This window comes from Alternaria arbusti, assembly GCF_024043155.1.
Source record: "Alternaria arbusti strain BMP 1465 chromosome Unknown scaffold_1, whole genome shotgun sequence".
NCBI classification, from domain to species: domain Eukaryota; kingdom Fungi; phylum Ascomycota; class Dothideomycetes; order Pleosporales; family Pleosporaceae; genus Alternaria; species Alternaria arbusti.
This window is the reverse complement of record NW_026249941.1, coordinates 2,200,819-2,216,766: the sequence shown is the minus strand read 5'-3', so window position 1 is coordinate 2,216,766 and position 15,948 is coordinate 2,200,819. Positions and strand designations below refer to the sequence as shown.

General features: G+C 52.5%; 6 protein-coding genes across 6 annotated transcripts; 3 read left to right on the top strand and 3 right to left on the bottom strand.

The window, feature by feature from the left end:
• Positions 1-161: 161 nt before the first annotated feature.
• Positions 162-1,670, bottom strand: J4E86_000804 (uncharacterized protein; the record flags this gene model as incomplete). The annotated part of the gene is made up of 6 exons (XM_051441377.1): positions 162-576; positions 627-899; positions 956-1,055; positions 1,109-1,337; positions 1,403-1,425; positions 1,475-1,670. 6 exons carry the CDS (start codon positions 1,668-1,670, stop codon positions 162-164), a joined length of 1,236 nt encoding a protein of 411 aa, XP_051307548.1.
• A 2,483-nt stretch (positions 1,671-4,153) lies between these two features.
• Positions 4,154-5,514, top strand: J4E86_000803 (uncharacterized protein; the record flags this gene model as incomplete). The annotated part of the gene is made up of 3 exons (XM_051441376.1): positions 4,154-4,407; positions 4,455-5,224; positions 5,276-5,514. 3 exons carry the CDS (start codon positions 4,154-4,156, stop codon positions 5,512-5,514), a joined length of 1,263 nt encoding a protein of 420 aa, XP_051307547.1.
• Positions 5,515-6,207: 693 nt separating this feature from the next.
• On the top strand, positions 6,208-7,077 carry J4E86_000802 (uncharacterized protein; the record flags this gene model as incomplete). The annotated part of the gene is made up of 1 exon (XM_051441375.1): positions 6,208-7,077. One exon carries the CDS (start codon positions 6,208-6,210, stop codon positions 7,075-7,077), a length of 870 nt encoding a protein of 289 aa, XP_051307546.1.
• A 250-nt stretch (positions 7,078-7,327) lies between these two features.
• On the bottom strand, positions 7,328-8,144 carry J4E86_000801 (uncharacterized protein; the record flags this gene model as incomplete). Its single annotated transcript, XM_051441374.1, has 2 exons — positions 7,328-7,772; positions 7,828-8,144. 2 exons carry the CDS (start codon positions 8,142-8,144, stop codon positions 7,328-7,330), a joined length of 762 nt encoding a protein of 253 aa, XP_051307545.1.
• Positions 8,145-8,848: 704 nt separating this feature from the next.
• J4E86_000800 (uncharacterized protein) lies at positions 8,849-10,497 on the top strand (the record flags this gene model as incomplete). Its single annotated transcript, XM_051441373.1, has 2 exons — positions 8,849-9,369; positions 9,420-10,497. 2 exons carry the CDS (start codon positions 8,849-8,851, stop codon positions 10,495-10,497), a joined length of 1,599 nt encoding a protein of 532 aa, XP_051307544.1.
• Positions 10,498-10,607: 110 nt separating this feature from the next.
• On the bottom strand, positions 10,608-13,904 carry J4E86_000799 (uncharacterized protein; the record flags this gene model as incomplete). The annotated part of the gene is made up of 1 exon (XM_051441372.1): positions 10,608-13,904. One exon carries the CDS (start codon positions 13,902-13,904, stop codon positions 10,608-10,610), a length of 3,297 nt encoding a protein of 1,098 aa, XP_051307543.1.
• Between the last annotated feature and the right edge of the window lie 2,044 nt (positions 13,905-15,948).

The following is a 15,948-nucleotide window of genomic DNA, read 5'->3' as shown; positions in this document are numbered from 1 at the left end:
ATGAAGGTGCTTATACAAGCAGATGTGCTGCATACCAAATAACCGTTATTACATGCTCATACAAACATTGCGCGACCGTCAGTGCTTTTACTAGGGTATCTCTCATAACGCCGTGTAGCAACGACGACCTCAACTACGTACGTACAACTCACATATCCACACTATCTTGAAACGTTGACCTCAGTAGTCCTCACGATAGTCATACCTCTAGGGAGCACACTGCGCCTCTCTCCGGTATTGACCTCATGCTCCAAGATACTATCGTCGCTCTCACCCGCGAGACTCTTGGGCCTACTCAAGGCTCTTCCTCGTGAAGCCTCGACAGTGTACGTATCCTTGCCCAGCACGGTATCCTCGGAGTACGGATCCCTTGCGCCTGCTGACATGTTTCGCATAGCAAAAGAGTCACCCGGACGCATGTCATTATGCCTCATGTACCCGTTCGAGCGGAAAGGTGTGCTGTTGCCAGTGGTGCGACCCTTAGTGGCGAGAGAACGCATCTGGCCGAAGAAGTTCGCGAAGAGGGGTTTCATGGTTGGGAGGCAGGCGGCGATGATGCCTACGTGCATCTCGACTCTGTAAGAGTGTTAGTCGAAGTGGAATATGGGTAGGAAAGGAATGCGTACTGTTGCCAGATGTAGTACCATGCTCCATCGCCGGACCAGTCAGTTATCTTGAAGAAGTTGTACTGCATCGGCGTCTTGTATATGGCTACTGCAGAGGCGAAGAGACCCAAGCTTAAGATGACTGCCAGACCTATGCGCGTTTGGATCGTAACTTGTAGCTTCCACACCATCGGGATGGGGATGAGGGCGAAGAGCAGATCAGTGGCGATGTTGACTGAAGAGTTGAAGACGCCGACGTTTTTGAAGATGCCAGCATCGTAGCATTTCGCAGTTCTGAAGACATGTTAGTATCGTCCATAAGAAATATCCGAGATGAGTGGAGAGCTTACCCCGTGGGTGGACGCATGTTGTAGTCCCATCCCGCTTGTACCGGAATGCACTGGAAGATGATGGCGAATGTCGAACCAATGGTGAACACACCAATGAAGACTGATCGCATGTTAGCTGCTTATCTCTTTATCATATAGCTCATTCAGACTTACTCAACATGGCAATGAGAAATGGACGCCACTTTGTTCGGTCCGCGAGCCGTAACAAGAAGAATCCGATTGAAAGCTTGATGAAGCTGTATGCAGCGATAATGAAGATCGAGTAGAAGTACATGACTTTGAAGAAGGGGAATACGTTCTCGAGTGGAAAGGCTTCGGCATGTAGTCCAAGTCCCAGGTCAATGACCTTCAGGAATAAGCCCAGGGTGGTGGAGCTTAGAGCCTATGGAGTGACGATTAGCAAACAGCTCCTTTCGAGCAAGTTCATGCATGAGTATGGCGACTCACCAATGCAATCGCCATCATAGCATCTGTTTCAGTCAGTTCTGTTTGATACAAATGCAGATGGATCATACATACCATCCCAGCCAAATGTCTTTAGCATGAAGAGCCGCACATAGAATCGCAAGAGTATAGCGCTCGTCGACAGTGCGAACAACGAACCTTCCACCGCCATCAAGCGTCCAGCTTGATTCTCTGCCATGTACTCTGGTGATCGAGCTGGCATCACGGGCCAGCCCTCAGTCTGTCTTGCAACAAGAGCGTGATACTCCATGTCGATGGTTGCGCGGATTGAAAATGATGGCAAGACCGTAAGTCTTGGAAGTAGGTCCCCAGACTATTAGAGTGTTGCTCAGGAGCGCTTCCTGCGGGCTTCTCCAGAGTAGCACTTAGGCACATGCACATTGTGTAAACCCGAACCGCACACAAGCGAACATACATCTCAAACAGTCCTGGTTTAGGCCAGTAACAGCTCGTCGTACATGCATGGACCGCCACTTCAATGTCGACATGGCGGCTCGGCAGGATTGTGCAGCTTGCCAATAGCCGGAATGGCGTTTCTCATGGCAAACTGACCACTCTCGTAGCGACCAGCGGCTCTGTGAGTACGAAGTTTAATCCTTCATCCTTCGATATGCCGCGCAACTGCTACGTCTTCGGCTTCAAGATAAATGTGGTAGCATGCGCGAAGGGTTTCTTATACAAAAGCCTTCTGCGCGGAACGTTTTGACGACAGTCTTCCTGTCCACCACTCAACGTCGCGGGCGGTCCGTACCGTCCACTCAGTCATTCATGGTTAAAGCCACGATCGTTGACAAGGAAAACATAGACTCGGGATGATCAATGCTTCTATGGGAAGACGGACTTCGAAGCCCGCCCTTTGACAGATATTGCTCGGAGGACAGCCTGAGTTGGAGGCTATGCAGGTACACCTACTGCGCATCGAAGTAACGCGGGCTGAACGAGAACGCGATGTTTTACTGAAGGATTATTGAAGTTCGTAGCGACTTTCCTCTTCGGTATAGTTGTCAGGCGTCCTGGTCATGGGTTTTAGTCAAGACGATTGTCGTTTTACGCACGGAGATGGAGACTGCTGCACGTTGTGTAAACGAACACATCCTAGTCATCGGCAAGTCTCAGACTCGTTCCTTCCATATTGCCCAACGTTCCTGTACGACTGACCGTGATTGCTGTCTTCTGCCCATTGGCCACGAATGGGACGCAGTTTGAGTACGTCGGACAATGGTGTGTGATATTCTCGTGTTAATGCGTACTGCTTGCTTTTCGCATGCCAAAGCCATTGGTAATGAGAGTGCGACCATCGCGGCACGCGAGCAAGGTCGAGCAAGCGAAGTCCGGACCTGCCGCAGGCGATGTAGGTGGTAACATGTGAGATGAGTAAACAGATTGGTGGTCGGCCGGGCGCTAGACGTTCACGCTGCCGCTGCCGCTGCCGCCTCCGCGGCTTGCCCTGGAATTATCCGGCCATAGCATGTTCTCGCGGCCCGTGGACCTTATTCCCCTCCCGTTTAGAGCTGGAGCACCAGAACTCCAGACTCCTCAAAATCGACAGGGTCTCCGAGCAAGACTTTTATTAGCCATCTTAATGCGTTCTGCCTAAGCACGAGCGATGATCGGAGCTTCTATACTAGCCATTGACTGGTCGATCTGGCGCTCTCCATCGGACCATAAGCAAAAAACAGCAGTTATCCGCCATGACCCTAGGGCTTTCCCCGTGAGTTCCGCACCCGGACAGCGGGCTTCGCACGATGCGACCGGGTAAAATAAAGTGGCACTTGGCTATGGTCAAGCATCAAGATCTTGCTAAGATCGCGCTGCGATGTGTTCGCTCTCTTCCGCGATAAAACACTTCCATCGGATCGAGAAGCAAAACCCTTCAAGAAAAGCAACAAGATGTCGATACATCCAGTCGGCACTCTTGTCGGGACCTGCCTGCGTGCCGGTGCGCTTCCCTCTGTGGAAAGCTACAGCCATCTTTGATGAATTCACCGGCCCACACGGCTCGAGATGCTCCTCGTTCAGCCGCTTACACCAGGCCGCCTACAGCATCCTTCTACTGCCTTCATAAACCCGTAACCGAGGACTCCAATGATCCAGCATCCAATCAAATTGAGCCGCTAACGCATCTTGCATTCAGTTACAGGTGTCAATTCCGGTCGTACATCTTCTTTCCGCTCACATTTAGGGGCGAGACTCATGCGAACCCACGTGTAGCGGAGTTTAGGAAACGCCTCATCGGATCCTTCGAGGCGACCTCGGCATTTTCCAGATGCCTATTCGGTAATAGATCGTGCACAAAGGAGGTTGTCCAACCCTTTCAAACGCTTGCCGGATACCGGGCGAATAAAACTTCAGTATGGCATAAGCCCAAGGGCCACCCAACTGACTCAATGGCTACCCGGGATCAACAAACCGAGTCGATGGGTCTGTAGACAGCACGATCTGCTACGGCACAGTTATGTTGGACTGTTATTAGACTAGATGGGGCGAGTGGTAAGGTACCTCCTGCGAGTATTTGAACACGCATGCGGCCTCTAAACTTTAGCCAGGGCATCGCCACATTTTGACTACGCCTCCCCCATCTCCTAATATTAATACAGTAGTCGCTAGCTCAGGAAGCCGCTCACCCGGAACCTTATTCAACGTCTTCGACCGTTTCAGTCATTCCATCGTCTTCATCCTTCAAGCCCCTCAAGACAGTCGATCATCCATTTTTAACCGGTTCGAAACGCCATCATGCGTACCGCTGCACTCTTCTGGCTTGCACCTGCAGCACTAGCCAGTGCCATTCCATCTTTGGAAGAGGCCTCTCCCGCTGTCTCATTCGACAAGAGACAGAATGTCTCTCCAAACCTCCCCGGACCAAAGATCCTGCAAGCTGATGTGTACGCGGGTATTGCTGCCATCAATCAGCAGATCTTCCAGGCTACGCAGAAGCCTGACCAATTCAAGAAGTGCAACCCCACGAACATCATTGTTCGCAAGGAATGGTAAGTCCGTTGTAGTTCAATTTTCTATTGCTAGCTTACATACCCAGGGTGACTTTTACTAAATCGGAGAAGAAAGACTACGTCAAGGCTGTTCAGTGCATCTCCAAGCTACCCCCTAAGACACCCGAGTCCGAGTGCCCGGGTTGCCGGAACCGATACGATGACTTTGTCGCTACTCACATCAAGCAAACATTCGCCATCCACAACACTGGCAACTTCCTTCCATGGCACCGCTACTTTACCTATGCCTACGAGAAAACTATCCGTGACGAGTGCGGTTACAAGGGCTACCAGCCATACTACAACTGGCCACGATGGGCTGACGACCCAGCGAAGAGCCCTGTCCTAGACGGCTCGGATACCTCAATGGGCGGTAACGGTGATGCAGGCTGCAGCAACCAGACGTTCTACGGTATCCCGACCAACGAGTCGCCTCTCATCAAGATTCCCAAGGGCACTGGCGGAGGTTGCGTGACGTCTGGTCCATTCAAGGATTGGTCTGTCAACCTTGGTCCCGTCTTCACCGACGCACTCTGCACGCCTGAGAACCCAATCACTTATAACTCCTCCACCCCTTGGAATGCCGGTGTCGGATACAACCCCCGCTGCCTGAAGCGTGACATCTCTTCTTGGTCCTCCAGCCAATGGACCAACGATGAGATGGTTGTCAAACTGCTGAACAGCCCTGACATGAAGACCTTTTGGTACGACATGCAAGGTGGCGAATCCGCGTTTTCCAACAACTTCATGGGTGTGCACACTGCTGGTCACTTCACCGTGGGCGGAGACCCCGGTTCTGATTTCTTCACCTCCCCTGGTATGTATTCCGTACTCCCGTTCACGAGTATTCTGGACTAACAATGAACAGGTGATCCATACTTCTACTTCCATCACGCCCAGATCGACCGTGTGTGGTGGTCATGGCAGAACGTAAACCCCGCGGAAAGGACTAACGCCATCTACGGAACCATCGCCCTCGGTGACCCCACCGCTCCTGCGACCAAGCTCACCGACATTATGACCCTCGAACACGCCTACCCCGGAAACATCACTGTTGGTGATGCGATGAGCACCATGGGTGGACCTTTCTGCTACACCTACATCTAGGCGCGGCTTTTGACTCTCATTTCCTTCCTGTATATACTTGGCTCGTACACGATAATTTTGGACGGCGGGCGAGAGTAGATTTGTTATTGACCTCAAAAATAGACCAACCATGCGTATCTCATGACAATAAAATAGACTTCCATTGAGATGATTCGTCGCCTTACTCTGAACTGAGCGCGTGACGACGGATATACCTAAGCCTGCTACAGACCGCACAAGCATCGCGTATCGTCACATCCCAAAAGATGGAGGAAACTAAGGCGATCTAACGCATGTTCCGCAGCGCTAAGCGGTCACCTTACCTGGGCTGCATATGTCCCGCAACGAATATGAATGGGCGGGGTCTCTCCATCCAAAGCGCGGAGACCCTGCAGTGCCAACGCATCACCGACTGGAGAAGAATCGAGGGCAATCATGTCCTCCAATCCCTCCGACCACGCCCGTTTCAAACGCTGTTTGAGATTACAGCCACCCTGAATCGGAGCGCCCTCGAAGGTTATTGGCATTTGCGATCCAGAGTCGTGGGATTTGCAGAGTTCAAGGAAGCCTTACCCCGCTAAGATTATAGCTCCCCCAACTTTCTAGATCCAGGGGACGCCCAAAGCACAACCACTGTCGCAAAGCATTACGCACCTACCAGACAGCATAACTAGACAACACAAAGGCCCCGCAGAGCCCAATAGTCCATCAATCATGAACGTCGATCCTCTAACCGGCGAGCCCCTCCCTTCAACCGCGATCCAACGCATCCTCTACCTCGCGCCCAAAGTCCACATCTACCAAATCCCGCCCGCAACCTCTACCAAAGGCTACCAGGCGTCGACCTGGACAGCCGACAACAACAAGCTCCAGATCTTCACCGCCCGATTACGCGTCGTCGAAACCTCAATACCGTCCAATGAGGAGCAACAAAGCAACGAGGATGCAGAGGAGAAGGTTACAACAACCCTCCTGCTAGAGGACCCCAAGACGGGAGATCTGTTTGCCGCGGCACCCTACACGAGCGAGAGGACAGTCGAACAGGCATTGGATAGCAGCCGCTTCTTCGCCATCACCGTCGTAGGCGAGGGGAGAAAAGCAATACTGGGCATGGGCTTCGAGGAACGCAGCGAAGCCTTTGATTTCAGCATTGCGCTGCAAGACGCCCGTCGCGTACTGGGCTTTGAACAGAACCCCGCAGCGTCGTCGTCATCGCGCAACCCCAAATCCGCACAAACGCCCGTCGACGAAGAACCCAAACGCGATTTCAGTCTCAAGGCCGGCGAGACAATATCGATAAATCTGGGTGGCTTGAAGGGGAGGCGGTCGAGATCACACGAAGGCGGCGAGAAGAACGACGAGGGCGACCGCAAGAGCGAGCAAGATGCGCTGTTCAGCATAAAGCCGCCGCCGGGAAGTGGGGGTGGAGGACCTGGGTTCCTGCCTCCGCCGCCCAGCGCGAAGAGTGTCAAGGAGGAGCGGAGGAGAAGTAGGCAGAACTTTGACGCTGCGAACTTCACGCCGCCGAAACAGACGGCGGAGGACTTGGGCTTTGATGACGGCGAGTTCGGCGAGTTCCAATAGAGTAGAGTGAGAAAGTGGGAGGCATTTTGTGCATGTTTAGCATTGGAGTTATCATCTGCACTGGTTAGGTCTTCCGCGCATGGGAGGCGTATTGAAGTTATGAAATCAAGACTTTAAGACGTTCGCATTGCCGAGTGTGTTGTGACGGAAGAAAGAGGTGTGTTGGGTATATCTATCAATCTACGATGCGTGTAGGAGCCGCTCAAACCAAACGCCAGAACCAAATGCCCAAATTACCCAAATCGTATGTCTAAGAATATGTCCAGCCCTGTGCCTCGTCGTATAGTCTCTCAATATCCCGAATGAGATCCTCAGGCTTATCTCCACCCTCGCAGTCCTTGAACTTGCCACCATCCGTCACGCATCGCACCTTGTTGTCCAATCTGACCGTACAACTCGTTGTGACGCCTACATCGCTACTATGCTGTACGCTGTCCCTCAGCAGGCCCATGCCATAGGCGCCGTTCTCTTTGCTCATGCAATCATTCAGCACGCCAAAGTCGAGACCGTGTTCCAGGGCACAGTCTTCGATGAGGGAGCGAGCGGGTATCTCGGCGTAATCGGTGGTGAGGCAGTTCGTGAAGCCAAGGTAGAGTTTAGGATCGGGGTACTCGGATGCGGCGCAGAGCATGACGATGTCGCCCAGGCATTCGGTTTGGCCGTGCTTGCATTCGACGCCGTCGTCTGCTGTTAGACTGCGTGTTTGTCAGCTACGTGGTCTGCACCTTCCGCGTGGGTAATGCGTCGTACCTTCCAATCATGCTCAACCGGAAGTCGACCTTGTCTGACACATTTGCCATGGCAGGCAGGACGAGCTTCTTCAGGCAGTCGCGCGCATCCGGGCATTTGGACATGATGTGCACGTCTACTGGCACTTTGGTGTCGGCCTCATCATGTAAGTCCATACAGGTGAACTGGCGCGCCAGCAAGAACAGACTGAACACCAGCACGACGGCCGCCATCTGCAGCCGTGTCTTCCTCGTCTTGCGCGATACCATGGTCTCGTCGGGCGGCGGCGCGTTTGCATCGACGTGCGAGTTGGGGAGGAGGGGCGCCTTTTCTTCCATTGCGCGGGATGGCGTCGGGGTAGACTGCGGCTCTTATGTAGCGTCTCGTATAGGGGAATTTCGTGATAGGTGGTTGGTGGTCTGGACTGGCTTGCTGGACACGATGCGCTTGTAATGGGATGGACGAAGTCGAATGCGGCAAGAGATGGACTGATAGGCGTTCGGGTTACTGCTGATAGCGTGTCGACTAACGTGTCAAGGCTGTGAGTGGCGGATCTAGGGCTCGGGCAAAAACAAAACAATCTAAACTCTATATCTCATGAGCGTCGAGGAAGTTGTCAAGACGCGTTCTTCAATGACGTGACGCCTTATCCACAATCCTCGTCCTCGCGCCCAACACGTGGAAAGAGCCGAGGAGGCAGCAGAGCACGGCGTAACAATTAGCCGTCATGCTGTAGCCGTGTGGCGTTCTACACGAATGTAACACCGAGCTTCGGAGGGGCTACACGGATCCTACCTCATGAACGACTGATCTGCTGCGCGCGTAACGCTTGCAATCTTACGCCTCTCGTTTTCCTTTCGCTTCTTTCGCTCATGATGGAATGACTCTTTCTAACATTCTAATACCCCACCTTTAGACATATCGTCTTCTTCTGCCACCGGCAAGGCTGCACCCAATCCCCGTTTCGCCTCCATAATACATGTGACAGCAGCCCTGCATCGTCACCCAAGACCCGTTCCTGAGCCAGGTACCGACCCGAAATATGGCGTCGGATGATCACCAGGACGCTGCGCCGGCTGCGATTCAAGCTTTGACCGGCTTTATCAATACGAGCACTTTGCTTGATCTGGCGCTCCAATTCTCGGCTACCTACACTCACCTCGCCAAATCCTCCACTGAGCACTTCCTAGTCACACCAGTCACGGCGCTCCCGACGGGCAAAGAGAAGGGCAAATTTTTGAGCATAGATGTCGGTGGCACAAATCTAAGAGTCGGCTTTGTTGAGCTAATCGGAGAGCCAGATGGCGGCCCAGAAGATGAGCGAACACGTAGCAGCACCGTTGGAGAGAACGTGTTTTCACAGATCAAGAGGAGTCATGACAAGAATTGGCCGATTGAGGATCACTTGAAGATGGACCAAGCCGAGGACTTGTTTGCCTGGATTGGTGACTGCATCGCTGAGGTTGTCAAGGACGCTCTCAAAGAACAGGAGACCACGGAAGACGTCACGTCTCCTCTAGGTGATGAGATTTTGCTCGGTATCACTTTCAGCTTCCCAATGGCGTAAGTGGGCTCCTAAATGAACCGCGACATCTCACTAACAGGTCATCCAGACAAACGCGTCTCTCAGAAGCGACGCTACTGCCGATGGGCAAAGGGTTCGCCATCACATCGGATCTCAATCTAGGAAAGATGCTTTTGGCTGGCTATGCGCGATACTGTGACATAGATGCTACATCAGATCAGCTCAAGCACTCCAAGTCACAACTGCCAAGGATACGGGTAGCAGCCATTACTAACGACACAGTAGCGACGTTCGCATCTCTAGCCTATGCGGCCAAAGCGGCCCCCAACAGCCGCGTAGCCATGGGCCTCATTGTCGGCACTGGCACCAATGCCACCGTACCAATGAAGCCCGAAAATCTGCACCCGGACAAAAGAAGCGTACTTCCAAATCCCGATGCTACGGAAACAGTGGTCATCAACACAGAGTGGACCATCCGTGGCACCGACAAGCCGCTAGTCGACCTGAACATCAAGACACCATGGGACATGACACTAGACGCCAACAGCGACGCACCAGGCTTCCAACCGTTCGAGTACATGACCTCCGGGCGGTATCTCGGTGAGATTGTACGCTTGGTGTTCGTCGACGTCGTGTCAAAAGAGGAAGGTGTACAAATACCGTCATCACTGATGCTGAAGAATGCCCTGCCGACACGCTTCCTTTCCGAAGTCGTTGCGCGAAAGGGCGGTCGTATCGTACAAGGGGAGCTCGAAAGCAAATACCCAGACGCAAACTCGGATGATCTCTTCTGGACTGTCGATAAGGTGGAATTGATACGGGATATCGCCGAGGCTGTGCAACAGCGCTCTTCAGCTCTCATTGCTGCCGCATGTGTTGGACTGCTGAACTGTGTGGGTGACGTCGCGCTAGACAAACAGCAATCTCCAAGCAACGGCACCAGTGCAAAGGGCAAACGCGAAATCGAGGAACTGGTCATAGCGTACGCTGGAGGAACTATATCACAGTATCCAAAGTGGCTGCAGACATGCCAGCAATGGATAGACGTCCTTGTCGAGGAGGGTTCATCATCAAACAAGAACAAGCAAGTTACACTCAAGGAGGCCAAGGACGGAGGAATCGTTGGCGCAGGGGTACTTGCAGGTATGACAGACGAGATAGTGTAATAGTAGATGGGCAGAGTCATGTAGATCAGACACAACATGGCCCAGTGAGATTCAAATGCATTCCAAGTAATCAAAACCGAGACCCATGCCAACATGAACAACCTTCCCAACTACCGCACAGGCAACTGTGCCTGCCACTCAGGATCAACCTTACTCTGTTTGAAGAAGCTCTTACCTCTCAACCACTGCCGGTAAGCTTTGTATCTCTTCTTCGCCGTATCTTCCTCTTCGACGTCCAACGGGTTCTCCTTGACGCGCAGAAATTCTTCAAACTCCTCGATATCTTCTTCCGGCGTTTGGAACTTGCTTCCAGTAGACTGTGGCTGTGGAGGCGGCTCCTGAACATCCGCGTAGACGTGCGGGTGCAGATTGTACGTGTGCGGGTACGAATAGGAGGGCGCGTGGGAGAAGGGCGTGCTGACCGATTGTGAGGTCATGGGGCGGGCGAAGGACTGGTTTGCGAGTTCGGTGTCCAAACGGGGTAGATCAGAGAGGGTTATTTGAACGCCATCTTCATCGAAGTTCTTGGGCGCGGGGATGCTGCCTTCTGTCATGGAAAGGTAGTCGTAGAATTCCATCGCACTGGGGTCGTCGGCGGTGGGCATCTCGCTACTGACAACCAAAGGTAGGTTAAGCGGGTGTTCGATGTAGCGGGCGTATTCTTCTTCTTCGCTGTAGGATACCGATGGATTCATGCTGTTCTCATAGAATTGGGTTAATGTCCACTGGTGAACGAGCGCTTTGTTAGCGGGCTTGAAACCGGGTTTGAGCGTGGACGAGAGGCCAGTTGACGTGGACATGGAATTGGCCAACGATTGGTATGCTGACGGCGGTGGTGCTGACGGGTGGGTTTCGAAATGCGATTCCCGAAGAATGGAATGTCGGACTGATGATTCTGCGTAGGTAGCGCTAAGGTGCAGATCCCTCCTCCGGTTGCCTGGGGTATGATCGGGCTTGGACTCAGTCTCGCTCGAAGGGTCAATGATGGTCACACCTTTCCGAGGAGCCTTCTTTCCATCCCTTCCTTGTACGTCGTGATCCTGTTGCTTCGTACGGGGGACGAACGGAGACATGTTCTCCTTACGAGATGGATACGTTCCATCCCTAAGACCTGGTCGCGGCTTGGCTAAACGGAAGGCAAAGATTTTGAGATATGACGAGATAGCCAATGGTCGATAGTATTCGAGCCAGTAATCATCACGGAAGCTGATGAAGTCGAATGCTGATTCCTCACTTGGTAGAGCTGGCATGACTGAAGGTGGTAGTGTGCGTTGTTGAAGATGCGAATGTGTGTACCACTGGATATAGTCTCGTCTTGTGCGCTCGAGAAAGTTTTGTGGGTTTTCGTGGTGGAGGAAGTAGTCTGTTGATAGATCCCATAGCATCGGCTGGCCCTGGCGGTAAACGTAGTTACCCAGAAACAGATTGTATGCCTCTTGACGCTGTGAATCGAGGAAGGAATTGTGGTAGTAGCGCTTGAAGCTCTCAACCATATCGCGAGAACTACTTTGCCACTGGTTGATCTTCCGGTAGGTAGCCATCGTGTTGACGAGATGCGAGCCACCATACTGTATGGCGATAGTGTCACCATGACCGTGGAACATCTGCGTAAACAGCTCGACGCAGTCCGAATCGTACTCGACAGTATTACCGGATATGATACCAAGCGCTTGCAATTGTCGACCTAGTGCTCGTTTTCCAATGACGAACTGAGCAGCGTTGGTTCTGTCTAGACAGTCGATGCAATTCGTTCGCGCCACTCCGTTCTGCACTTGAGGCGCATCATACTCATTGTCGCCGTTGCGAAAGAACCCTGTCTTCCGCAAGACCTTTTCAGCAAGGTTCTCCAACGTGCCAATGACATCCTGTCCTCTGGTTTTGGCTGCTCTTGACATATCGAAAGCCTCATATATGATCCTCTTGTCAGTTGGTAGCGACTGGTTGAGGTAGTCGATAGCGTGCTTGTATTCGTAAAGCAGTTTCGACTCTCTCGGAGTTCGTTCACGCGCCTTGATAAGGTTGAGAACGTAGATCGGGGCACCGTAGCGCTCAAACAGATTATCGAAATGCAGTCCTGCTGCGCTGTAGAAAGGATCCACGAGATTCAAATCGATATCTGGCTTTGGTGTCACACCAGTATTGTCTTGCGTCCAGTATAGCGGTATGCTACCGCGGTGCTGGACGTAGGATGTGTAAGAGGGATTCGCATAGAGGCGTGGTCCAGGAGCATGGAAGGAAGTCGTGGTCTGCTCGGACACAATTTGCTCTGTCTCGACGTCATTGGCGACATATCCAAGGTCGTTTGTTCCACGCTTGAGGAAACGAGCACCGGCAAAATGTCTTGATCGTCGGGCAATGATGGTAAGGTATACTCGTCGCCCAAAAACATCCAGCGAAGATTGATCAACGTATCCATGTATGACTGGGTGACACCAGTCGTAGACGTTCTTCAGTGCGTCTCGCGCAGGGTTCAGGAGATGATGGTTCCAAACAAACATATCCTGAAAATCGCGTTCAGGGTTGGAAATGCCTTCACTAAGTGCAGTCCGCTGATGAATGATGTTCTGTTGCAGGCTCCTCGTAACGTTGTAAGAATAGCTAAAGTAGAATGATCGTGTGAGGTCCATGTTGTTGAGGATGGACAAGAATCTCGCTTCTTCCGGATTGCGGTCTTTCTGGTACCTTGATGTTGATCCAGTCGTCAATGGCACCATGTCCGTGCCATCGACCTGATAAATGTAGTGACCGCCCAACATGGCTACTTGCGATCTTTTGGATATCAATAACATGTAGTACGCCTCCGTGAACCGGATGAAGCCCAACAGGCCCCATGTGCTGCACTTCAACTTCATCCCCCCTGTAGCCTTGTTGCCGTCAGCTATCGTATCGAGCAACTGATGCATTTCTCGCCGATTATACACTATATCGTCTTCAAAGATGTTCAAATGTCCAGGTGCAGCGGTCCGATCGATCTTCAGCACGCGAAACTGCCTGTCGGTAATGTCGGCACCAATGAGATAGAAGCGGGTACTGGTTTCGTAGAGCGAGAATTTGTGCATTCTCTTAATCCCGCTCTCTCCGACATTCTGGTAGGTCGAGCCCTTGACTTTATGAACCGTAGATGGAGTGGAAGGTCTGTGGAACGATACATTGACGTTGGGATTTTCTTCTTCACCGCCAAATTTGGTGGACTCCGACTCTCTTCGTGGCTTTCCATGACCAGGTAATTTGTCGAGATCGGCTTCGGGTTTGAACTCAAGCGGAGAGGTCTGTGGGCTACCGACTGCAGTCGACGCCTTCTCGATGTCATCCAGCTGCTCCCGACTGCTAGTGCGCGATGCTGTAGGCCTGGACGCGACGGAGCTGGATCGTTCTGGGGAACTTAGTCTCGACTTCGATTTCTCCATTATGCGCGATTAGTGACTGGGATAGAAGCTATCAACGAGTGTGATAAGGCAAGACTTGTCAAGCGGTCACGGCGTGGTTTGTCGGCCGTGTAGTGGCGCATGCGGACGGCACGAGACAGGAGCTGGCTCAAGCCTGGTGCTTCCTTTTGCACACCCTTCAAGCTCTGACGGTGCAAGGAAGACTATGCACAGAAAGATGCGTAGTTCTGGAAGGACCGTGTTGTAAGCCGAAAGGGTAAGGCCGCTGTAGCTTCCCGGCGGGTCCACGTGCACCTGGCCACGCTTGCTTGGGCATGATCGGGCTTGGCATACGTCAGCGCCCTATCGCGACATAGGAGTGCTGAACGACCTGGAGCACAACCATCTTGACGTACATACGTATAGATCAGAGAGCAGATCGTAAATTGTCTACAACGGTCACATAGAGTGCAAAATTCGTCATGTGCGCTGCTTGGTCTCCATGATAACAAATGCGGACCTCGGGATGGACTTGCATTGCGCTTGTGGTAGTCTGGGTCAGTCGACCATCGAACAGGACAACGAACAGTTGAGATTATCTGGTAGCATAACGTGTACTTCTCCCTATACCGTCCGAAGTGGTAAGCTTCAAACGGCATGCACCAGTTGCATACTTATCAGAAGCCATGTGCCTCTTGCGGGTCGTGGCTGCACTTTATTATCCCTCCAAAATCAAATTACCACCGAGTGCGCTCATTACCGAAGACATGGCGAGCGACAGATCCTACATCTTCGTTATCATCGGGGCCATGTTATCAGTCTCGGCTATAGTCATCAGCATCGTCTGTGTTGTTATCGCGCAAAAGAGGAAGTCGGCCAGACAGAAGAGGGCAGCCTCGCAGATAGAGGGTCGCGAAGTCGGCGCAGCATCCAGTGAGCTCAAAGAAGTGTCCCAGGGCTAGAATCGCTGCAGCGGGCTGGGTAGAGCGCGGGCCTCACTCGCTGGCGCAAAGCAATCTGGCGTTCTGGTCGTGGAAGAGTGTATGCCAGACGGATGATAGCGTAGGTCTCGAATGCCGCAACTGTATCAGACTGGCTGGGTCATGATAGATAGCGAAGTGTAGCAGCAGTTTCTATAGATACTGCATCCATGCAGTCTTCAATTTGCGTCTTTGTGTGGTCTTGCGCACCGCTTCCATGAAACGGCCTGAGTATTGTCTATGGCGGCACAGTAATCTTCTTAAACGTACGTTGAGCAAGGGTGCTCGGCTTCAAAGTCCTGGTCCGCAGATGACGAAGGGTAACCTGGCAGACATCCGGCTGCTCCCGGGTCTTAGATAAATTGTGTGGTGTGTGCGTTATTCTCCGAGAGTCCCAGCTCACAGGATGTCAAAGACGGGCGCGGGATGCGATGGTTCATAGCATGAACATGAGGCCATGAGGCTACGCACGAGCATAAAGCGAGTGGGAAAAGGAGAAACGAGCAGCAGAAACATAATTGAGACGCGTCGAAACGGTGCCAGAACTAATGCTGATCAGTCCTTTTGCATGAGCAAGCGCGAGTAATGTGCACTGTGCATGAGGACCGGCAGCTGAACGGGCATGCAGTTCAAGCGCAGACAGCCGCGCATGGCAACGGCAAAGGATAGATGATAGGCAAAGGGTCCACGAAGGCAGATGAATGGGTACAAGAAGTAAACGTGGGACGACCCCAAGAGGCGGTTCATGTGGTATAGGAAATGTGCTATAGTAGGGGTTAGAGTTCTCGGGGTCGCTCAACTGAGACTAGGCGGTGGCCCCTGCCATGGCAGCGACGACCATCACTATCCCTGAGGAGGGTCAATTCGCCTCGGGCACCCGCCGCCCGATGCAATTAAACACAGGCGTCCCATCTCTTCGGCGGATGTTTTGTTCTTCTGGTATCTTTCTGGACTTTGTAGACGTTGTGCAGTTTTGGAGTTCTCTCTACCAATCTTTTACCACGGCCAGGTCGCGACGCGCATGATTACCGGACTCGTGGACTCTGCATGCCAATCATGCACTGATCATCAAGACTGCAGCATTCCAGACACCTAACATAGAGGGC